This window comes from Tachysurus vachellii, chromosome 1, assembly GCF_030014155.1.
Source record: "Tachysurus vachellii isolate PV-2020 chromosome 1, HZAU_Pvac_v1, whole genome shotgun sequence".
In the NCBI taxonomy this organism is placed as follows: Eukaryota; Metazoa; Chordata; class Actinopteri; order Siluriformes; family Bagridae; genus Tachysurus; species Tachysurus vachellii.
The window spans coordinates 3081162-3105718 of record NC_083460.1 but is presented as its reverse complement, the minus strand read 5'-3'; the positions used below and the strand labels follow the sequence as shown (position 1 = coordinate 3105718).

At 42.5% G+C, this 24557-nt stretch overlaps 1 protein-coding gene across 1 annotated transcript in view; it reads right to left on the bottom strand.

The window, feature by feature from the left end:
- mpp7b (MAGUK p55 scaffold protein 7b) overlaps positions 1–24557 on the bottom strand; it is a 61004-nt gene that overhangs the window by 34530 nt on the left and 1917 nt on the right. The window contains exons 3-10 of the mRNA XM_060866002.1: positions 20968–21045; positions 17291–17371; positions 12833–12988; positions 7950–8031; positions 7723–7808; positions 6942–7016; positions 6627–6823; positions 5261–5325 (exon numbers count right to left, since the gene is read on the bottom strand). Coding sequence (XP_060721985.1) covers positions 5261–5325; positions 6627–6823; positions 6942–7016; positions 7723–7808; positions 7950–8031; positions 12833–12988; positions 17291–17371; positions 20968–21045 — 820 coding nt within the window. The remainder of the gene's footprint in view (positions 1–5260; positions 5326–6626; positions 6824–6941; positions 7017–7722; positions 7809–7949; positions 8032–12832; positions 12989–17290; positions 17372–20967; positions 21046–24557) is intronic.

The following is a 24557-nucleotide window of genomic DNA, read 5'->3' as shown; positions in this document are numbered from 1 at the left end:
CATCCATCCCTCTATCCATTCATTCATCCCCCATCCATTAACTCATCCATCCATCCAGCCCTCCATCCAGCAATACATTCATCCATCCCTGTATCCATTCATTCATCCATCCATCAATACATTCATCCATCCATTCATCCATCCCTGTATCCATTCATTCATCCATCCATCAATACATTCATCCATCCATCCCTGTATCCATTCATTCATCCATCCAGCAATACATTCATCCATCCTTTCATCCATCCCTGTATCCATTCATTCATCCATCCATCAATACATTCATCCATTCATTCATCCCTGTATCCATTCATTCATCCATCCATTCATCCATCCACCCATTCATCCATCCCTCTATCCATTCATTCATCCCCCATCCATTAACTCATCCATCCATCCAGCCCTCCATCCAGCAATACATTCATCCATCCCTGTATCCATTCATTCATCCATCCATCAATACATTCATCCATCCATTCATCCATCCCTGTATCCATTCATTCATCCATCCATCAATACATTCATCCATCCATCCCTGTATCCATTCATTCATCCATCCAGCAATACATTCATCCATCCTTTCATCCTTCCCTGTACCCATTCATTCATCCATCCATCAATACATTCATCCATTCATTCATCCCTGTATCCATTCATTCATCCATCCATTCATCCATCCACCCATTCATCCATCCCTCTATCCATTCATTCATCCCCCATCCATTAACTCATCCATCCATCCAGCCCTCCATCCAGCAATACATTCATCCCTCCCTGTATCCATTCATTCATCCATCCATCAATACATTCATCCATCCATTCATCCATCCCTGTATCCATTCATTCATCCATCCATCAATACATTCATCCATTCATTCATCCATCCCTGTATCCATTCATTCATCCATCCATTCACCCATCCCTCCACCCACCCATTCATCCATCCCTCTATCCATTCTTTCATCCCTCCATCCATTAACTCATCCATCCATCCAGCCCAACATCCATCAATACATTCCTGCATCCATTCATCCATCCCTGTATCCATTCATTCATCCACCCATTCATCCATCCCTCTATCCATTCATTCAACCCTCCATCCATTAACTCATTCATCCATCCAGCCCTCCATCCAGCAATACATTCATCCATCCATTCATCCATCCCTGTATCCATTCATTCATCCATCCATCAATACATTCATCCATCCATTCATCCATCCCTCCATCCATTCCTCCATCCATTAATTCATCCATCCATCCAGCCCTCCCTCAATCCATTCATCAATCCATCTGTTCATATATCCATTCCTCTATCCATCTTCTCAGGGAAACTATAAGCAGGAGATAAGCCCCAGGGGACACAGGTAAGGGGACAGCCTGGATGACTTGCCATGACACACACTCTCTCTCACACACACACAACACACACACACCTTCACATTCTACATACAATTTAGAGATGGAAATCAGCCTACATCACATTCTAACTCCGCCCACACCAAAAGGAGACAGGATTCGAACCATCAGCCTGAGAGGTTTGTAATGTCCTAATAAATCCCACTCTCATACAAAGCCCTGACAGTGGAGACTCCGCCCATAAACCTTCTCTAAACATCTCCTGACTCAAAACGTCACCATTTCAACTGTCATTTTTTTTTCCTTTGTCAAGTAACAACATTTCCTTAATCTGCTTAATATTAGGCTTCGTTTACATGCAGTGTTTTTCTATAGTCCGTGCTGTTACTATAGGAACCGTTACATATTCGAAGGAACACATTAATATAAATCTTGGCGGCCAGATTTTACTGTCAGCTGCTGCTCTAGAAAATGAATCGAATTCTGATTTGAGATTCAACAGTGACGTCGTAGCAGATCTGCTTTTATCTGGAATATTCAGATGTTCAGAATCGTCGTAAAGTCATCAGAGGAATCCACGGGACGATGGAATACATAAATAAACACACACACACACACACACACACACACACAAAGATATGTGTGCACACACACACTCACACACACTCTCACACACAAAGATATGTGTGTACACACACTCTCACACACTTACACGCGCAAAAACACATGCACACACACTCACACACATGCGCGTACAATCACACAAACACACACACACACATGCGCGTACAATCACACAAACACACATATATACACACACACACACAAACAAAGATACATGTTCACACACTCACACACACTCTCACACACACAAAGATATGTGTGTACACACACTCAAACACATGCACACACACTCACAAACACATGCGCGTACAATCACACAAACACACATACACACACACTCACACACACGTGCACGTACAATCACACAAACACACATACACACACACTCACACACACGTGCCCGTACAATCACACAAACACACATACACACACACAAAGATACATGTGCACACACTCTCACACACACTCTTACACACACAAAGATACAGTATGTGTGCACACACACACTCACGCATACATGCGCGTACACTAACACAAACACACATACACACACATACACACATGCTCACACACACATGCACACACAAATATGCACACACACACTCACACACACATGCGCGTACAATCACACAAACACACATACACACACACAAACAAAGACACATGTGCACACACTCTCTCACACACACTCTCACACACACAAAGATACAGTACGTGTGCACACACACTCACACATACATGCGCGTACACTCACACAAGCACACATACACACACACATACACACACACACATGCACACACACAAATATACACACACAAATATGCACACACACACTCACACATACATGCGCGTACACTCACACAAACACACATACACACATGCTCACACACACATGCACACACAATGCACACACACAAAAACATACATGGAGACACATACATACACATACATGCATACACACTCTCTCACACACACACACAAATACATACACACACATACATGCACACTCACACACACACACATACATGCACACACACACAAACATACAGCTGGGTCAAAATACAGATGCCAGATGTTGGAAGCGACTCTCTCCGCTTTAACCGCCCTCAAACAGAGCCACACACTTTCATGAACTCCAGGTGAAGTAAGAAGAGTCAAAGTGACTCACAGCAAACCGGTTATTTCCGACAAGCCACCATAGCCACTTCATTACAGTACCTCAGGTTCGAATGTCGACTGCTTGCCCCGACCGAGCCCACACACCATGAGCTCCGGCCTTCCAGTAAGCCTTCTCTTTCTGTGACATTAAACCATGTTCTTCCTCATCTAAAATAATCCATCTCTCTCTCTCTTTCTCTCTCTCTCAGCTTTTTTCCCCCTTCTTTAAAGCCTTCATCCCTCACGAGCCCATCTATCATTACGTTGTTTACATCCAAGAGGGTCAGGAAATGACAGAGCAGCCTGGTTGAGAGGTGTCTGGCGCAGATTCTCGCTGTTACTGTATGCCTTCAGTCGCTCTCTGTCATGTTCCAAATATAGGACGTCAGAATGCCATCACTGGCAGAATGATTACACGGTGGGGATTGATTGATGAGGTGAGGTGGCTGCTTCGTTTTTATTTCTGTGACAGATAGTGTCGATAAACAACAAGCCTGTGAGTCATGGGAACTCGGGTTAAACCTTCTCAAGGTGAGATTCAGATGGCGTTTTGAGATGTAAATACGGTCGTCGGCGGTGTTGGAAAACCAATCGGAAGGTTGTGAGCTTGACTCCCAGGTCCTCACAGGTTGATCTTCAATTGCTCAGTTTTATTGAAAGAGAGATATAATGTAACTCGCTCTGGATAAGAGCATCTGCCAAATGCTGTAAATGTAATGTGTAAAGCTTTTGCGTCCTCAGCTTGTCGTGTTACAGAGAAACAAAAACAAAAAAGTCTCCGTCTTTCTGAAGACTTTCGTGTGGAGCTTTACCTCTGACACTGGAGACTCTCTCTCACTCGTCTTCTACCGCTTATCTGAACTACCTCGGGTCACGGGGAGCCTGTGCCTGTCTCAGGCGTCATCGGGCATCAAGGCAGGATACACCCTGGACGGAGTGCCAACCCATCGCAGGGCACACACACACACTCTCATTCACTCAAGCAATCACACACTACGAACAATTTTCCAGAGATGCCAATCAACCTACCATGCATGTCTTTGGACTGGGGGAGGAAACCGGAGTACCCGGAGGAAACCCCCGAGGCACGGGGAGAACATGCAAACTCCACACACACAAGGCGGAGGCGGGAATCGAACCCCCAACCCTGGAGGTGTGAGACGAACGTGCTAACCACTAAGCCACCGTGCCCCCCACACTGGAGACTCCTCTTATAAATAATAAACACACATTTTCACAAACAAAAGTGACATTTTGCAGTAAAAAAACAATTGGTTTGTTAATATACAGTAAACCTGTGATTCGGACCAATCAGAACGGAGAACGGTGTATATGTAGATCGGTCAGAGAGGCTGAGACGGAGAGAGAGAGAATGCGTATTAATGTATATTTATACGTATAAGCACTAACACAGCAGCAACCCATCTGTCAGCCATTAACGCAAGACGGTTACGGCTTGGGAATTCGATCACTTTAAACGCCTCTTAAGTGACTCCATGCAGAAGTCTTTAGCTGTAAACGCCGGGCTCAGACTGCTGTGATCGGCGAGGTCGCTCGCGACGCGACGCTAATCCTCGCGGCCTTCGTGTGCACATCTTTCTGAGCTCTCACCGTGGACACGTTGTTCACACACAGTAAAACACTTAATGTGTCCAGCAGAGCCGCTGGGATTTACAGCACTTCTGCTCTGTGGGGTTATTCAACGAATCATCGAATCACGAGAGCTCTGGATCACACACACACACACACACACACACACACACATCCGTCTCTCAGCCCATATCTCAATCTCAGCCACTCGAAACTCGGCAGATGCAGCCAAACATTTTTGAGAATTATTATTTTTATTATTATTATGATTTAAAGTGGTGTTTGCTTTGCTCGAACTTTGCAAAAAGGAGCAATGAAAATACAGCAAAAAAAAAAATTCTACTGTATAAAGCATTTTTTTCATTTATTATAAAATAAAACATGTTTATTACAATCAATAAACCTTTAATATTTTTAGAATTAACCTTTATTTTAAGGATATATCATGTTGTTTAATGGTCATGGCTGTGGATAGATAGTGGTTGGTGGAAATTTCTGGAAATTGTCTATATTTGTTATTATGGTGTTACCGGAGTTTAACTTCAGAGCTCTGGACGTCTGAAACAGTGCCTTGAGTCTCTGTAACACCGCTCTCCTGAAAAGAGAGAGAGAGAGAGAGAGAGAGAGAGAGAGAGAGAGAGAGAGAGATACAGTGAGAGAGAGAGATACTATAGAGACAGTGAAAGAGTCACGTCTGAAAATGTGACGTTTACAGCCAGCTCCATTTTGCGTATCACATTTCACACTTCTTTCGAGCAGAACTAAAACACAAAGGTCTCGATTCACGGCTCTTTCAATCTTCTCCTGCGTTCGGAACGCTGCTGATCTCTGCCAAGTCGCTGTTTCTCAAAGCTCCAGATCTGTGATGCACATCATCATCGTCTTCTGAGCGAGACCTGATTTTCCATCCACTCAGAGAGAGAAAGAGAAAGAGAGAGAGAGAGAGAGAGAGAGAGCAAGAGTGTGTCCAGAGTGCATCAGCACCTGTGCCATGACTTTTTGATTACTTGATTTGGATGGACGGACACAAGAATAGTGACCCGAAGAAAAATTCCAACCTGAGAGATTCCTGTCGTGGTTTGTTGGCCGGTTCGAGCCTGTCCGGATATAACAGATGGAGCTCTGAAAATGTGGATGACGATGCATTTGTGGGGCTCGCGAGACCTTCTGTTTTTTTCTCTTTTTGACTGAGTGTTCGTGCATATCGTTCAGCCCCTGACTGTGTATCCTCTGGTGATGAGAGGAGCAGGGATTGAGATCAGATTAAGATCGGGTTCTCCTGAAACTGCAGCGCTGGGCTTTGCTCGTCTGACACTTGACATCGCAGCAGAATGCCAGAGTACACGTGTTTTCCAGGAGCAGCGCACCAACACTTACATATTTCATGAAAATCATCTGGAGAAAAATCGAGTTCCCTTATAGTGTGCGATTAAAAGCAGTAGTCAAGCCAGCTAACTTTAAAACCAGTCGACAACTACGTTTGGTAGCAAGACAGCATTGAGATTAACTTTTAAACTCTAGCTGAGATTATAATCAGTAGATAAATTCAGTCGTAAGCTAAAAGCTAACATGATTAAAGCCAGTAACCATGTTTGCTATCAATCCAAGCTAACATTTACCCTGTAGCTATGATTAAAACAAACTTAAAATGTTAGCTACTTTTAACTAGCTTGCGTTAAGTAAGGTTGCTAACATTAAAACCAGTTAGTTAGCATGCTAACTTTGAGATACAAAATCAGACTGTGTTAGTAAAACCCTGTTTGCTAATAAGCCAGCTAACATTAAAATCAAGAGATATATTTGCTAATAAGCCAGCTAACATTCAGTATATATATATATATAAAACCATGAACTAATGAATTGAGAGAAATGAGAGTAGCGACTTTACGTGGTTACCTCTCCTGAAGCTGCCGTGATGGGATGAGTCCAGCTCGAGGGTTAGCATCAGCAATCCTTCTTGCCTGCCACCAAGTATCATCTTCCTGACTGACAATCTGCAGCACATCCCCTCTCCAGAACTCCAACCCAGCTTCCTTACACGGAATAGCAGGGTCCTTTTCCGGATGGTAGTCAAACATCGCCCTGACGAAGACCTACAACTCACAAACCGCTCCTTAACACCACACCATCCTTTCATTGGGTTCAGATTAATACCGCAATGGAATCATAGCTTTCTGAAAGCTGTAATCCCGACAATAGGATGAGTGTTACCTCGGTGTCGTCCGGTTCCAGCTGGTCTTTGGTGCCTGGGATGACTTTGAAGGTTACGGCCCCGTCCGACTGCGCCTGAAAGAATGGAAAGTGAGATGCTGTTCCAGTAAAAGCTTACAAAGTTAATACAGAATCATGCAACGAATCCCACAAGGAAATAAATAGAAAAAAGAGACGTGGGTCAAACAAGCAAGAAAAAGCATAACCACAGTGACCCTAAACCCTAACACTAAACGTTAACCCTTTACCCTAGCCCCAACCCCTAACACTTAACCTTAAGCCTAAATCCTAATCCCTAACTCCTGCCTTTAAAACTTAACCCATAAAGCCTCACCCCAATCCCTAACCCTAACTCCTACCTCTAGCCCTTAACCCCAAACCTAACTCCTAACCCCTAACTCCAAACTTTAACCCCTAACCCCTAAATTCTAATCCCTAACACTAACCTTTAACCCCTAACCTTAACTCCTTTCTCTAACCCCTAACCCTAACTCCTAACCCCTAACTCCAAACTCTAACCCCTAACTCCTAACTCTAACCCCTAACTCCTAACCCCTAACCTCTAACTCCAAACTCTAACCCCTAACTCTTAACCCCTAACTCTATCCCTTAACCCTTAACCCCAACCCTAATCCTATCTTAACCCCAACCCTAATCCAGTCCTTTCTTTAACACTAACTCCTAACCCCTAACCCTTAACACCTAACTCCTATCTCTAACCCTTTAACAATAACTTCTAACCCTTAACCTCAACAAACTCCTAAAACTAACCCCATTGTACCAGGATAGGGATGATCTCCTCAGGGTTCTTGTCTTGCATTGGGACTCCATTGACCTCCCTGAGTTCATCACCTTCATGGATAAGACCTGAACCAAAAAGGCCATGAGCTAACATCGAGTTGCAGGAGGGTACAAAATAAGGTCTAAGAACAGAACTACAAAGTTTTTCATTTAGTTATTTCATCACACATGAAATGATGCACACAGAAGAGCCACAGCTTTTCCCACCGCTTCTGTCTGCAGCTCCTCCTCTCATAACGCGAGCCACGACGAGGGCACCAGTCAACACGTCCCGTTTCACTGTGGCTCCCTGGAACACAGGAAACACTGAGATAAATAACATCACCAAAACAAACAAACATGGTTACAAAGGTTTGAAGTCAAACCGTAGAATAGACAGAGCGGATAAAAGGAGAACCGGGCCTGTGGGTTCTGCTATGTTCTGCAGAACATTATTCTGTGGAAAAAAACGTTAGAAGGACGTTCGGGTAACTATATATGCTGGAATTACGGCAGTCAGACATTCAGCAGTGATTCGTTACAGATTTTCATTACATACCGTAAGCTCCATAATATCACATGAGTAGAGAGAAGGAAGTCTTGGATATTAGAAATGACTTCTTTATTTAGACACCAAGGAAATGACAGCAGATGCCGGTAAAGTTCTGCCAAATGAAAACGATTATATTTTACAATAAAGAAAAATTTGAGCATTTCAAAGAATTATTTTAATATTAATTAGCAGAAAGAAAGTAATGGAAGTTAAAACCAGGTTAAATGGATGAAACGTGAACCACACACCACCTAAATGCAATAAAATAAGTAAGAAAATAAATAAATAAATAAATAAATAATAAGAAGAAAAATCACTTGTTAAAATATCTTAAATAAAGGAGGTTTTATGTTTTTTTTTCCAGACTTCTTTCCTCTTTAGAATTAAACAAATTAATAAATAAATAATTGAATAAATTAATTAAATTAAAAAATAACTACATAGAGGGGGGGCACGGTGGCTTAGTGGTTAGCACGTTCGGCTCACACCTCCAGGGTTGGGGGTTCGATTCCCGCCTCCAACTTGTGTGTGTGGAGTTTGCATGTTCTCCCCGTGCCTCGGGGGTTTCCTCCGGGTACTCCGGTTTCCTCCCCCGGTCCAAAGACATGCATGGTAGGTTGATTGGCATCTCTGGAAAATTGTCTGTAGTGTGTGAGTGTGTGAGTGAATGAGAGTGTGTGTGTGTGTGTGTGTGTGCCCTGCGATGGGTTGGCACTCCATCCAGGGTGTATCCTGCCTCGATGCCAGATGACGCCTGAGATAGGCACAGGCTCCCCGTGACCCGAGGTAGTTCGGATAAGCGGTAGAAAATGAGTGAAAGAGAGTGAGAATAACAACATAGAGAAATAAACAGATAATTGAAAAAATAAAAAGACTAAGAATTAAGATTTAAAAATAACCCTTTTTCATCCTGTATTTTGCATCAAACAGTAGATCAAATTAAAGGCAAAGCAATTTAATTTAGTGGTCTGTACTTTATCCTGATTATTACTGTACACTAAACACTAAATGAAAAGTTCAAGCTTCAGTCGCAGATGTTCTGACAGACAGGATCCAAAATTTTTGGATTGCAACAAAGTCTGCATGAGTTTTGTAATCATTTACAGAGAGGAAAGTACAGAACTCCAAACACTGCAGTGAAGCATAAAACCAAAGCAGAGAGAAAAAAAAAAGACTAACGAAGGAAATTCTGGTTTTGAAGTTTTGAGTACAGACAAGAAAAGTGTTGTTAAAATCCTTCAACTTGTTGACATAACGGGTAAAATATTTGACGTGCGTCTTTTAAGCCGCGTTAGAAATAAATTAGCGCTCCGCGTGATGAATCGCGCGGATTTTTTTCCCCTGATTAATAAAAACACATTACAGAATGTTGTGCCTCATTTCTACATCCATTACCATGAGCTCACGTCACTTCAGCTTGTAGCTACTTGACACCGAGCCGCTTTGTAACACGTCTGTGTGAGAAATCGTGCACTCTGTGGGCTTCTAACCCTGCCGGCGCTGCCAACGGGCCACCGTTACGAACAGGGCCTCCTCAACCACAGCTGTTTAGGTTAAGCCCTCACACACGTCAACAGCTGGACGAGCTCTGAAAATAAATGCTGGTCCAAACTGTGGTGACAAAAACAGGCTTTGCGAATGAAAAGAGCCTCTAAGGATAAATCTGTTACTGCACCGGTTGGACGGAACCACGGTGCCATACACAATACTGCAGCACGGTACATTTGGGAAATCAGTGGTTAAGATGTTGGGCTACCGATCAGAAGGTCATGAGTTTGAATCCCAAAACCCTTAACCCTCAGTTTCTTAGCTGTATAAATGAGATAAATAATAGTGCCTCTGGATAAAGGGGTCTGCCAAATAATGTAAATTTAAATGTACAATAAACACCCAGGACTGTAAATACTGATAAATATGTAGCTTGAAAAATACTCAATACAAAAAAGAATAAATACTCAGGACAAATACTCTGAATGGTTAATAATTCATTCATCTTCTACCGCTTATCCGAACTACCTCGGGTCACGGGGAGCCTGTGCCTATCTCAGGCGTCATCGGGCATCAAGGCAGGATACACCCTGGACGGAGTGCCAACCCATCACAGGGCACACACACACACTCATTCACTCACACACTCACACACTACAGACAATTTTCCAGAGATGCCAATCAACCTACCATGCATGTCTTTGGACCGGGGGAGGAAACCGGAGTACCCGGAGGAAACCCCCGAGGCACGGGGAGAACATGCAAACTCCACACACACAAGGTGGAGGCGGGAATCGAACCCCCAACCCTGGAGGTGTGAGGCGAACGTGCTAACCACTAAGCCACCGTGCCCCCCCATGGTTAATAACGAAGGTGGTAAATATTTTAGATAATCAATTCTCAGGATGATGAATACTAAGGACCATAAATACTCAGGATGGTAAATGCACAGGAAGAAACATACATTATCAGGAGGATAAAAACTCAGGATAATAAATACTCATGAGGATGAATACTGAACATAATAAATACTCAGGAAGATAAATACTCAAAATAATAAATACACAGAAGGATAAATATTCAAGATGGTAAATTCTGAAAGCAATAAATACTCAGGACGAAAAATCCTAGAGACCATAGAGGCTTAACTTCCATTATGAGAAGCTCAGCATCTCCTCCATCTTTATACCATCTATTTAAACCAGAGGGACTCTGAGGCCTCAGTGTTTACCTCCAGCTCTCAGTAACGTGTAGAAAATAGACACCTTGGGCACCAGACTGAGCTTCACTGAAACGACACGCTTACATTCTGAACAAAAGCAGGCGGCTGCTCAATTACTCATCATCAGTAAGAGGAGCGGGCAGCGGCCTACGCCGGGCTGATGGACTCCATATGTACTCGCACTTCTGATCCAATCCACGGTCCGACTTCGGCTTTTTTTAAAACACCTAATCACTCCTGGCAGTTCGTGGAGACCCAAGGGGCACGGAAAAGCTGCTGGTGAGAACCAAAGCCATATTTCTTAGTATCAGATTACCAAATTGTTAGTGAACAGATGACAGAGGGCCACTTCTACAGTGTATTAGATGTATTTAACGGCTTCACCTGGCGAAAGGACACTCGAGACGTCACCGGTGTTTAAAACGCCGTTTAATCCGGAACAGCTTTATTTTGTACACGTGTGAAAAAAAAAAAGGATGTTTTCTCTCTCTAATCGGTTCAAGACTGAAACGACTTATTTTTATTTCACTTCTCTATGACTTACCACGTGTAAGTTTTACACTCTGATGAGTAAATTGTGGCCTCGTCTTCGTTCCAGTCGTAATCGTGGCAGAAACAAGAACAAACAGAGGGGAAGGGAAGAAAAACAAAAAGCGCCTGAGCATGTAGATGGCACACGTGGGGAAGAAAATGTGATCAACTTTCCTTTCTGCCTCTGGATTTCATAAAGCTTCATTCATAAATGACAAGCTCTCATATATCCTTCTCTCTTCCCTCTTCCCTCTCTCGCCAGATGTTAGGAGGAAAACAAAGTCACAATATTTAGAGCATTTTATTAGGATCGGAGCGCCGGTGGGTCAGTCGGAAAACGGCGTCGTGTTTGTGTGTTACTTGCTACATCCAGGACATACAAATCCGAGCACGCTGGTGTTTTTTTTTTTTTAAAAGTTTGAGAAAACAAAAACGTGACTACAGATGGTTCTTTAGAGAGACGGAAAAAGGAATTGTTGAGGTTGTGCGGCGGAGCGTCCCTGTTATTACAGCCTCGATCTCTGCGGCTTGCTTATACAGTACCGCGATTTCAAACGTCCCTCGTAATATCTCCCAGATAGCACGCGCTCCTCATACGAACCACATTTATTTTAGCTTTCATTAAAATAATTCCTACAAGACGGAGGCTTGTAGTCCGAAGCTCGACGGAAAGAAGATGGAACGTAAAAAAAAAAAAACAACAACAATTCTATAGTGAACCCATTTGCATCCAAAATGTGTGTGTGCAGAAATACAGCATTTTAAAGTGAAACATGTTTCCGTCGTTGACTTCAGAAATCGTTTTTAAGATTTGGTGTCAATTTTAAATATTGTTATATATATATATATTTTTTTTAATGCTTAAACAAAATTGCGAAATTTTCTAATTTTTCATTAGAGTGACTTTTTCGGATATTTCTATTACTGTGTAAAACTGATATATAAGACATGAAAGGCTCGAGCGATGACTGAGAAACTCCTGACGGTGTTTTTAAAAACTTTTTCAATAATTACATACTTAAGTTTACATTATTGAATCGGTTGGTGTAACTTATCGGTAGACATTCACAGTTAACTGAGATCCGGACGACGCCGGTGCGAGTCGATTCGTTTCTGGGCTCGTCTGAAAAAACCCTGTGTTTTTCCTGAACGTCCCAAAATCGTAGTAATAATTGAAGTGATAATTAATAAATAATAATAAATAATAAATGAAGTAATAATTACATTCACTTGATGATTGATTACGTGCAGTTCAGTCCATTCATTTTTCATTTCTTCCGAGGCAGGTAAATATTTTAGCACCCCAGAAAAACTAACCAGAGGTTCTTTGCTTTTCATCAGTTGGATAATCCTGACCGAGTCTTCATCATCATCATCGTCGTCGTCGTCATCGTCGTCGTCGTCAGCTTCCAGCGATGGAAGTTTGGGCTCGTAATCGTTCTGGGCCACGCGATCGTGCACCGCGAGAAGGTCCTGAAAAAGAGCTTAGTTTGAATAAGTTTAACTGCCAAAACCTTTACAAAAACAAGACGCCATTGTGTGCTGTGGAAGAACACGAGAGCTTCTCGATAGAGGACTTTTATTCGTCAGAATTTTTAAACATACATCACTTTTGTGGAGACGGGAATGAGCGCATATATATATATATATATATATATATATATATATATGTATTTAAAAAATAATAAAGTGGAGAACATCATATGATCCAAGTAGCACTGTATCGTTAAACCACTGAATGAATGAAGCTGTCACTGCTTAAGCTCCTGTACAGGAAGCTCTGCCAATGTCTTCTAAGGAGGAAAAGTATTTCTCTGTCCTTTGAGTCATTGAGGAAGAGAAAACCCTAATCCCTGGGTTGTGTGATGTTTCGATTGGCTACGATGCAGGACACTATGGCTAGCATAGCCTTAATAATCAAGCTTCCCGAACATTTGCGTTGTCTCCAGTAAAAGCACATTCGCTAATGATTGATTTTCTATCCAAAGCGCCTTTTCGCGCTAGATACAAGAATCCTACCAAATAAGGAATGGATCGGTGCACTTCTTTTTACCTCTGGAACTTACACAGACATGAAGCATATTCGGGATATTAGGTGTGACTGATGCTGATGCTAATGCTATCAGGAAATCTCAGATAGTTGCCTGAACAAATTATTTGTAAGATAAAGTACTAAAAGTTGAAGCTGCATTGAAGCAAATAAGAAAGAAAGAAAAAATAATAATAATAATTGCTTGGCTAAAAAAAATGCCAAGTGCAAATAAAAGAATCTGTTTTTCTTATCAGCTCATTTAATTTCCCACCATTTATCAAGGTGAACTTTGACCCTGTGAAATCGTGAACCTTAGACGTGTGAAGCAAAGAAGTACTAAAACGTCCGGTTTTCACACCGCGCTGTTATTTATCAAGAATGATCAACAACATGGTGGTGGTCTCACGGTCCTTACGTCCGCCTGACATCTCACATCTGCTTACTGTATTATTATTGCTGCTAATCTCGCTGATACAAAGCTCGCTACAGTAACATTAGTTTACATTAGCTGTTTGTTCACAAACGGAAAAGCACAGATTTCTGCTTGAGGAGCAGAGGTGGGTAAAGTATCCAAAATCTGTACTCAAGTAAAAGTACAAGTACTTAAGGAAATATTTACTCAAGTAAGAGTAAAAGTAAGGGGGGGCCACGGTGGCTTAGTGGTTAGCACGTTCGCCTCACACCTCCAGGGTTGGGGGTTCGATTCCCACCTCCACCTTGTGTGTGTGTGGAGTTTGCATGTTCTCCCCGTGCCTCGGGGGTTTCCTCTGGGTACTCCGGTTTCCTCCCCGGTCCAAACACATGCATGGTAGTTTGATTGGCATCTCTGGAAAATTGTCCGTAGTGTGTGAGTGAATGAGAGTGTGTGTGTGTGCCCTGCGATGGGTTGGCACTCCGTCCAGGGTGTATCCTGCCTTGATGCCTGAGATAGGCACAGGCTCCCCGTGACCCGAGGTAGTTCGGATAAGCGGTAGAAAATGAATGAACGAATGAAAGAGTAAAAGTAACAATCTTAATAGTTACTTGAGTAAGAGTAAAAAAGTATCCGATGAAAAAACTACTCAAGTATTTGCTAGTTACTTCTCATCTGATTGATATGAAGCAAAAACCCTGATTTTCAAACTACTTGAGAGCTTATATGAGGGAAAACATTCAGACAGTGTGTGAAATGTAGTATTATGTTAAGGTCAAAGTGCCCATAGTTACCAAATTACCATCAAATAGGCATAATATTGACACTTACTGTACCGCTACGTGGTTTTTTTAGGTTGGAGCTGGAATTCTTGTAAGCCGCGATGTCTGTTTGTTTTGGTGCACACAGGATGCATCGCATTATAAAGCTATTATTTTTTACATCTTGGAGTGAAAATATAGAATTAATTTGAGGCCACGGGTGATCTGCCTTTGATAAAGCGCAAAAGTCTTCCTCTGCTTCAGCCATCATCTTCTAACTAAAGGCGCACTAAACTTCAGCAGGAGATGCGCAGCATAGTCTCGCAGAGCAGCCTCTCCGTCATCTCGCGAGACTTGTTATATAAACTATTCATTCATTCATTCATTCATTCATTCATTCATCTTCTACCGCTTATCCGAACTACCTCGGGTCACGGGGAGCCTGTGCCTATCTCAGGCGTCATCAGGCATCAAGGCAGGATACACCCTGGACGGAGTGCCAACCCATCGCAGGGCACACACAAACACACTCTCATTCACTCACGCAATCACACACTACGGACAATTTTCCAGAGATGCCAATCAACCTACCATGCATGTCTTTGGACCGGGGGAGGAAACCGGAGTACCCGGAGGAAACCCCCGAGGCACGGGGAGAACATGCAAACTCCACACACACAAGGTGGAGGCGGGAATCGAACCCCAACCCTGGAGGTGTGAGGCGAACGTGCTAACCACTAAGCCACCGTGCCCCCCTCATATAAACTAATTATTATTTATTAAATCTCATATTTATTACCATTTGAGTAACGGAGGAACGCCGCCGATTGTAGCGAAGTAAAAGTAAAGTGTTTCCACTAAAAATCTACTTGAGTAAGAGTAAAAGTATGCATCTTTAATTATACTCAAAAAGTACAAGTTACCCAAAAAATGTCCTCAAGTAAACATAACGAAGTAAATGTAATTCGTTACTACCCACCTCTGTTGAGGAGTGTACAAGGGATTCGAACCTTGGAAAAAACAAAACTCCAACAGGGATTAAGTTCGGAATTTGAACAGAGAAGTTTGGAAACGTTGAATTTCCCAATCACCTTTTTTTTTCACTTCCAAGCTGTCAATTACCTTCCTTTGGGCCAGTGACTAGTCGATGACAGATAAACTTGTTGCTACACCAAAAACTGATTCAGAACATAATAAGCCTGGGCTTTTGAGAAGGAAAAATTCTAAGTAGACCAGAAATGAATGTCAGGGTATTTGTACCGAAGTGACAGTTACAGTTATTGTGACACGATACTGAAGGGAAAATTCTAGATGAGTTTTAGTTTCATGCTTTCGCATGTAGTAATGATGCTAATCAGTGGCTGGTCAACCTGAGATTTTTCCGGCAACAAAACCTGAAGCCAAAGAGCAGCGATTTGTGTGTCATCTTGCTTATTCTTCTTCTTTTTTTTTTTTTTCCACTGCTTGAGTTTATTTGGAAGCAGCTCCACAGACCTTGATTGACGCTTGGACGTACGGTTGGAAATGGAAACGGAATGTAAAAGATTAATTGGGAATTAAGTTTGGAAACGAAGCGAGAATGGAAAAGCCTAATAGGAAATACAATATCCATCCATTTTTGTTTTTAAATGACATGTTTATTTTCCATATTCTCTACTTTTTTTAATCATCCAAGCAAAGAACGTTTAGACAAAAGAACATGATGTAGATTAAATTGTACGTTACGTAGATACATGGATTTCCTGCAAAACTTTATATCAGTTCATCATGTATTAGAGGTCGTTTATAATTTTATTCTGTTTCAGCTCAAATCCATCATACGTCATGATTATACACGAGCCGCTAGTCAACGTTCCCCGCTTCTCTTCCATGTGTGTTCCGCTAATGTTCTGCTTTGTTCTGCTTTGTTTATTTACTTTGCTGTGTATTTAAACTGACTAAGGGGGGGCACGGTGGCTTAGTGGCTTAGTGGTTAGCACGTTCGCCTCACACCTCCAGGGTTGGGGGTTTGATTCCCGCCTCCACCTTGTGTGTGTGGAGTTTGCATGTTCTCGGGGGTTTCCTCCGGGTACTCCGGTTTCCTCCCCCGGTCCAAAGACATGCATGGTAGGTTGATTGGCATCTCTGGAAAATTGAATGAGAGTGTGTGTGTGTGTGCCCTGCGATGGGTTGGCACTCCGTCCAGGGTGTATCCTGCCTCGATGCCCGATGACGCCTGAGATAGGCACAGGCTCCCCGTGACCCGAGGTAGTTCGGATAAGCGGTAGTAAATGAATGAATGAATAAACTGACTAAATCTCTGACCAATCTCATCTGTTCTGTGTTTTCCTCTTTGATTCGTCCATATATTTAAACCTTCGTGCGTCACGTCATTAACGTGTCACTGTTGTGTCCATGCGATCATCCCGTATCGATCATTGGCTCAAGTTTCATGGTTTTGGACCTGTTTTTTTCACGTGTTTTCACCATATACTCTGCTTGATTTACGATTTCGAGTTTGCTTTGTTTTATGATTATATTTTTTTCTTTCCGACACCGTGTTTCAACACCGACATGTGACACTACCGTACCTGCACGTGAGGTTTCGATAACACGCACATCAACTCCGTAATCTCAGGTCTGGCCTCTAAAGCATGCAGTTCCTTCATTACCTGCAAAAAAAAAGACATTAATATTGAGTTATCAGCACAAAAAGCCTATAATAGACTATACAACCTATATAGACATAATTGCAGTGTAAACGATTCCGATTTTTTTTCTTTCTCAGTCTTGTATGTATAAGGAATTAGACATGTTTAATACTTGCATTGGAATGGGGGGAGGGGGGGCTGGGGGTCATAGAAGCCTTTATTATCGCCACATATACATTACAGCACAGTAGAATTCGTTTCTTCACATACCCCAACTGAGGAGGTTGGGGTCAGAGTGCAGGGGCAGAGTGCAGCTATAATACAGCACCCCTGGAGCAGGGAGGGTTGAGGGCCTTGCTCAAGGGCCCAGCAGTGGCAGCTTGGCTGTGCTGGGCCTTGAACCCCGATCCTCCGAACAACATCCCAGAGCCTTAACCAGTTGAGCCACCACTTCCCCTTTTTATTTTTATTCATTTATTTATTTATTTATTTTATTTATTTCTAATATGCCTACCAGAGCCAATGAAACACCATCGCGCTTTTTAAACGTCTCTGTGGCTGGTGTTCAGAGAGTTCTGCCTATTAGTCCAAACATATTAAAAAGTCTAAATCATCACCCTGTTCATCACGAACGATGACGGAGGATGAAAAATGACCCAAAAACGAGGAGCCTGAATTAATTAAAAATACGATTTAAGTTTCTTTTTAAATCTAAAGTGTGTTTTGTGATTTAAAAAAAACACCTTAAAGGAGGATCCCGATCTGCCCGAGTTAAACTGAGCTGAAATAAAACTTATAATTAAGTTGTTTGCCCACGTTTTTAAGGCAGCAGGTAAAATTTAGTATTCTAAGTTAAATTTAATTCAGAATGTCTTACAGTGAACACGAATTGGTGAATACGAATTGGTGAGAAATTCACAATTTACTCCACTGACCACGGTTGATGTTAGCGTGCTAGCTGGCTGGTTTTATGTTAGTCGTTTATTGTTTGAACAAATCACGAGGAGCCTGAATTAATTAAAAATACGATTTAAATTTCTTTTTAAATCTAAAGTGTGTTTTGTGATTTAAAAAAAAACACTTTTGATGTTAGCATGCTAGCTTTTATTTTTGATGTTAACAGTTGATGTTAGCATGCTAGCTGGCTGGTTTTATGTTAGCATGTTATTTTGCTCTTTTGCCTGGTACACATTAACTGTTTTCACTGCGTGTTTTGTAAAAAGGAAAACGGTTTAACTTAGTAGGATAACAATCTGATATTTGACGACGTTAATAAATCTGCTGTGATACGATTTTGATTCTTAAGGCAATCGTGAGCCTGTAGTAGGATTGCAGTTCATTTTTAAATGATGATCGAATCAAGAACGATTTCACGTTATCAGTTATAATAATCAGTTGCCATTAAGGGGCCACATGTTACATTCAGGGGCCAAGTACAGGGTACATTTAAGCACACAAAATAATTTATTCAGTACGATGCAAATACATTTCGGCAGTTATTCCTTTCTCCTAAGGTTAGGAACGCTCTAATAAAAAAATATGAGCCAGTTGCTCTTCTTGTCGACGATTGATGGAATGGGGGCCAATCTGGGGCCAATCAGATTTCAGCAGGGGCCAGGGCCCCTGTGGCCCCGCCTCTAGAACCGCCCCTGATAATAATCGGTTTCTAATCAATTGCAATAAAATGACAATAATGTTCGTTTTGTGTTTGTTGTTTTGTTTGTGATTCATTCCAGTCTTTTCAAATCAATGCAGTGATACATAAAACCGGTCTGATTGTTTTACGCCTAACAATTACAGTATGCCGAATCTTCTAATTTAGTAACTGCACCCCAAACCACATACTGCTGTATGTGTGAAGGTTGAGGTTGGAAATGTTACAGTTGTCTCCCGCTGTTAGGACGAATCCACGTAGGTTCTGAGAGATCCAAAATGCTTTTCTTCGGGGTTCCTCACAAGTAACTGTGGGAAAAACTTCCTGAAGAAATCTTACATCTTGAAACTTCAGCGATGGAAGAAAACATTTTCAGATGGAAAAATAACACCGGATTTGACTCGCTATAGAAACTGAAAAGCAACGGTTCTCTAAAGACGGCACTGAAATCCAGCCAGCCAATGGGACAGAAGGTCAGATAGGGTTAAACCCAATAAAGGCGAGCGTAAATATAGCGCCACTGTTTGCGTTGCAGGTCAAAAGGCCACAAGTCATTGAGAAAAGAAGCTGTTGGTGCCAGAGCTCCACCAACCAGGCTGGTCAGGCTCAGTGCGGTGCGGTTATGAACGTCACCAGACCTTACATTAACATGAAACTCGACACAGGGCTGTGAGCTGTGACATGTGGAAAAATGGTTTTAGCAACTTAAAGCACCAAAATGTCCTTCTTGCTTGCAGCCAGCAGCCAGATGGAAAGTGATACGGCTCAAACCTGGTGCGTGCTCGAAATCCGCCACGAGAAAAAATGGCTTTCACGTCATTCAGTGAGAAAGTATTAGCATCGAGATTGATATCTAAAGCACAGGTGAATGCCACTGAGATAGACATGCTAAGTTCATCAGAAGAAGTTCTACAGAAGCTGTCCTTTTCTTCAAGGAGATGTTGGATAACGTCCTATCCAAAGCCCTTCCCCTGAAGACGATTTGCTTCAGAGCTCCAGGGTTCCTGGTTCGATCATGAGCTTAAGTTTCAGTTACTGAGAATTACATGTTGTCCTGCTGTGTGTGGATGTTCTTCAGGTTCTTCGCTTTCGTCCCACCAGGTGGATTAGCTTTGTAAATTGCCCCAGGTGTAAATATATGGTGTAATTCTCTGAACGTGGTCTGATTCCTGCCTCATAGCCAGCGTTCCTGGATAAAACAGTCGATTGATTCATTTTATTCGTTTGTTCGTTTGTTTTGTTTGATAATTCATTCTCTCCACTCACCTGTCCAGGATAATTGAGCCCCTACCATTGGATCTATAATCTGTAACGTTCATGTTAAAGGTCCCTTAATTAACAATATTTACTGCATTAATTAGCAAACACAAACCAACTAACCAACCAACCAATCATACAAACAAACAAATGTCAGAACGGATAAACAAATTAAACAAATTTACTCCCTGATGGTGTGAACATGATTATTACACCACTTCTGCTATTCAGTAACGTTGATTATTATGTTTTTATTTTTCTTTAATTTCTCTTTCTTTCTTTCATTTATTGATTTTTTTTATTTTTTTTTTATTTTCTGTATTGTTTTTCTTTTGCATTTTTTTCTTTCTTTTCTTTTTTCAGGTTATACAGTTGCATTTGTTTGTTTATTTATTTTTTGTTTTTTATTTGTCTTTTTGTTTTCTTTCTTTCTTTCTTTCTTTCTTTCTTTCTTTCTTTCTTTCTTTATCTTACATATATTGATTTTTTGCTTATCTTGTTATTTATTTATTTATTTGTTTGTTTGTTTGTTTATTTAAATACAGCTTTCTTTCTTTTTTCTTTCTTTCAGATTATTCATAGAAGAAAACAACTTGTGGTTTATTCATGTTCAAGTTCTTCTGCAATCTCTTCCCCTCTTCCCCCCTTCCTCCCTCTCTTCTTCCATCTCTGAACAACACGTCAGGTCCCTGGAGCGATGTCTCACCTGGTGTACCAGATGTTCAGCGTGCTCCTGGATTGGTGCTGGTTTCTGGGTGCTGAACCTCTGCAGCCTCTCATGGAGCTGTGGAAAGAAAAACTGTAGGAAGAATCTCCATAGGACCTTAACACCATCTGACCTCCTGGCCTCCTCTGTCTGTCTGTCTGTCTGTCTACCTTCCTCTCTTCCTCCCTCCCTTCCTTCCTGCTTGCTCTCAGGGTCAACATGACCTGAATATCGTCTCTGTAATATAAATATTACCATTAATAACGGTTTTCTGTGTTCATTAAAAAAAAAAAATGAAAAAAAAAAAAAAAAAAACGCACTAACCGCCACACGTTCCATGCTGGAAAAATCATTGAGCTGCTGCTGATTTACGTTCAGTAGAAATTTAAACACGAGGCATTTCGACCCAAACAGGACGTAACGGTTAACCGAGCGGGTTCGCGTTGGGTTATTAAGAAAGTGCAATAAGAATAAAATATATATGAGGATTATTATAGGCTGGAGTGTGGATGGTTAATTCGTTGAGCAGAGACGGAGCAAAATCAACCTCAGAACAACAAGCCGGCAAGTTTAGGGGACGAATTATGACCTGTCTGTCTGTCTGTCTGCAGTGTCTGTCTGTCTGTCTGTCTGTCTCTGAGTCCAGGACAGCTAAATCAGGTGTCATTAGGCAGGAAATCACCAAACCGTCCTGGACTGTGCTCGTACAGCTAGACACCTCGACTCTGGAAGCGTCCGTCTCTCAGACAGACAAGAGACAAACTGCTGTGAAATTACCCAAGAAAGATGTGATCATATTTACAGCCCCCGTGTAACGCCGGGCTCGTATTTAAAAGACAGCCTGGATAAAAAGAGCATGTTTTATAACAGCTGGATTTAGGAAAACAATGTCAGAGCTTTTTCTTCTCCATAGACGGAGCTTCAGGCCAAGTCACAGCCACATGCAGGCCGCAGGCAGCGCAGCGCTTCTCTCCCGAGGCCGGATGTCTGAACCGAGTCGACATCACTGCACATAAAACTCCCTCCGCATTCTGATCGTGTCACATACTCAGCCTTCCGCCAGATCTCACACCTCATATACACACAGGCCAAAATATATCAACTGATTCCTGAAAAGATTTTTTTCCCTGTTGAACATTCAGCCACACGAAGGAAGCGGGGAACGGCCCAAATTTACTCATCCAGCAGGTAAGCTCTTTTACTGAGTCTAAAACTCCAGTGTGAGAAGAAAAGATGAGAGGAGAGGAAAGGAGAGGAGATTAGAGGAGAGAAGAGAAGAGGAGAGGAGAGGAGAGGAGAGGAGAGGAGAGGAGAGGAGAGGAGGGGGGAGGAGAGGAGAGGAGAGGAAAGGAGAGGAGATTAGAGGAGAGAAGAGAAGAGGAGAGGAGAGGAGAGGAGAGGAGAGGAGAGGAGGGGGGAGGAGAGGAGAGGAGGAATGAGGAGAGGAGAGGAAAGGAGAGGAGAGGAGGAATGGAGGAGAAGAGAGAAGAGTAGAGGAGAGGAGAGGAGAGGAGAGAAGAGGGGAGGAGAGGAGAGGAGAGGAGAGGAGAGGAGGAATGGAGGAGAGGAGATGAGAGGAAAGGAGAGGAGAGGAGAGGAGAGGGAAGGAGAGGAGAGGAGAGGAGAGGAGGAATGGAGGAGAGGAGATGAGAGGAAAGGAGAGGAGAGGAGAGGAGAGGAGAGGAGAGGAGGAATTGAGGAAAGCAGAGCAGGAGTGGAGTTGAGGAGAAGAGAGGAAAGGAGAGATGAAATGGAGGAGAGGAGATGAGAGGAAAGGAGAGGAGAGGAGAGGAGAGGAGAGGAGAGGAGAGGAGGAATTGAGGAAAGGAGAGCAGGAGTGGAGTTGAGGAGAAGAGAGGAAAGGAGAGAAGAAATGGAAACCGTCCTGGACAGTTTGGAGGAGAGGAAAGGAGGAGTGGAGGAGAGAGGAGTGGAGTTGAGGAGAGGAGAGGAGAGGAGAGGAGAGACGAGAAGAGGGGACAGAACAGAAAAAGAGGAAAGGATAGGAAGGCAGAACAGGAGAAAAAATGAGAAGAGAAGAAGTGAGGAGGAGAGGAGAGGAGAGGAGAGGAATGTTAAGAAAGAGAAGAGAAAGGAAGAAATGGCAAGAGGAGACAAAAAGAGGAGAGGAGTTCAAAGGAGAGTGTTCTTCATTTATTTATTTATTGCTTGTGTTTGTTGTCTTTTTTGTTTTTCTTTCTTTCTTTCTTTCTTTGGTAGTAATTTGAGTAAATAGTAATGATTTAAGTCTCCTAAATGAAATCAGATATTTAACCTGTGACCATCACATCAACCAAACATAAAACCCTGCTACCTTTTTTACAGCTCCACAGTAAACTGTTTCCTGTTTCCTTTTTTTTTCATAAACATTTCCTATAGAAGCCTGACCTACAGTACACTCTTTTATAAATACATAGCAGTGAACTTGGAAAGAAGAAGAAGTAAAAAAAAAAAGAAGCATGTTTGTGTTCTCAGCTGAGATGATCTCGGAGTATGTGTGGAACTCGCTCTGTGCCCTGAGGCTCACTATATCAACTTTATATATTTCAGCCTCGGGCAGAAGTGTTTAGGTCATAAATAATTTCCCAGCTCACCTCCCGTGAGCCTCTCACCAATCCAGTGAACACTTGCTCTCTAAGGATGCTTGAGCAGGTGTGTGTGTGTGTGGTGTGTGTGTGTGTGTGTGTGTGTGTGAGAGAGAGAGAGCGAGCTCACAGGCTTGTGTTGGAAAGTGAAGACGTTGCGCAGATGATTAGTCAAGTGTGTAGATGAGCTCGTTAAGGCAAGGCCACGCCCACAATTCAGCAGTTCTCATCTTCATAAAAGATTCCTTGCTGCACACATTCATTCATTCATTCATTCATTTTCTACCGCTTATCCGAACTACCTCGGGTCATGGGGAGCCTGTGCCTATCTCAGGCGTCATTGGGCATCAAGGCAGGATACACCCTGGACGGAGTGCCAACCCATCGCAGGGCACACACACACACTCTCATTCACTCACACACTCCGGACAATTTTCTAGAGATGCCAATCAACCTACCATGCATGTCTTTGGACCGGGGGAGGAAACCGGAGTACCCGGAGGAAACCCCCGAGGCACGGGGAGAACATGCAAACTCCACACACACAAGGCGGAGACGGGAATCGAACCCCAACCCTGGAGGTGTGAGGCGAACGTGCTAACCACTACGCCATCGTGCCCCCCTGCTGCACACATAATGTTGGTTATTCAGGCTCAAATTGATTCAGGCTTAAAAACGAAGGTCCCAATCTCACACTAATCACATCAAAAGGTCCTGTGTACAGTATGTGTGTTCAGTCCACATGGAACTGAAAAGGGGTACAGCTTCATCTCAGACTGGAATAAAAGCCCTGACACTGGAGACTCCTTTCATATAAGCAGGCAAATAATCGTGCCACTATTGCCACTGAAATGGCAAAATGTCTGTAAGATATCTTTTAGCAGATCAAGCAGCATCTTCTGTCCAATCAGAATCGAGCATTTAAAACTGGTCGTGTACGTTGGGAAGCAGTTAGCTATCGGCTTTGTTGAACTCACCAAAACGCTTCACTCAGAATATTATTAA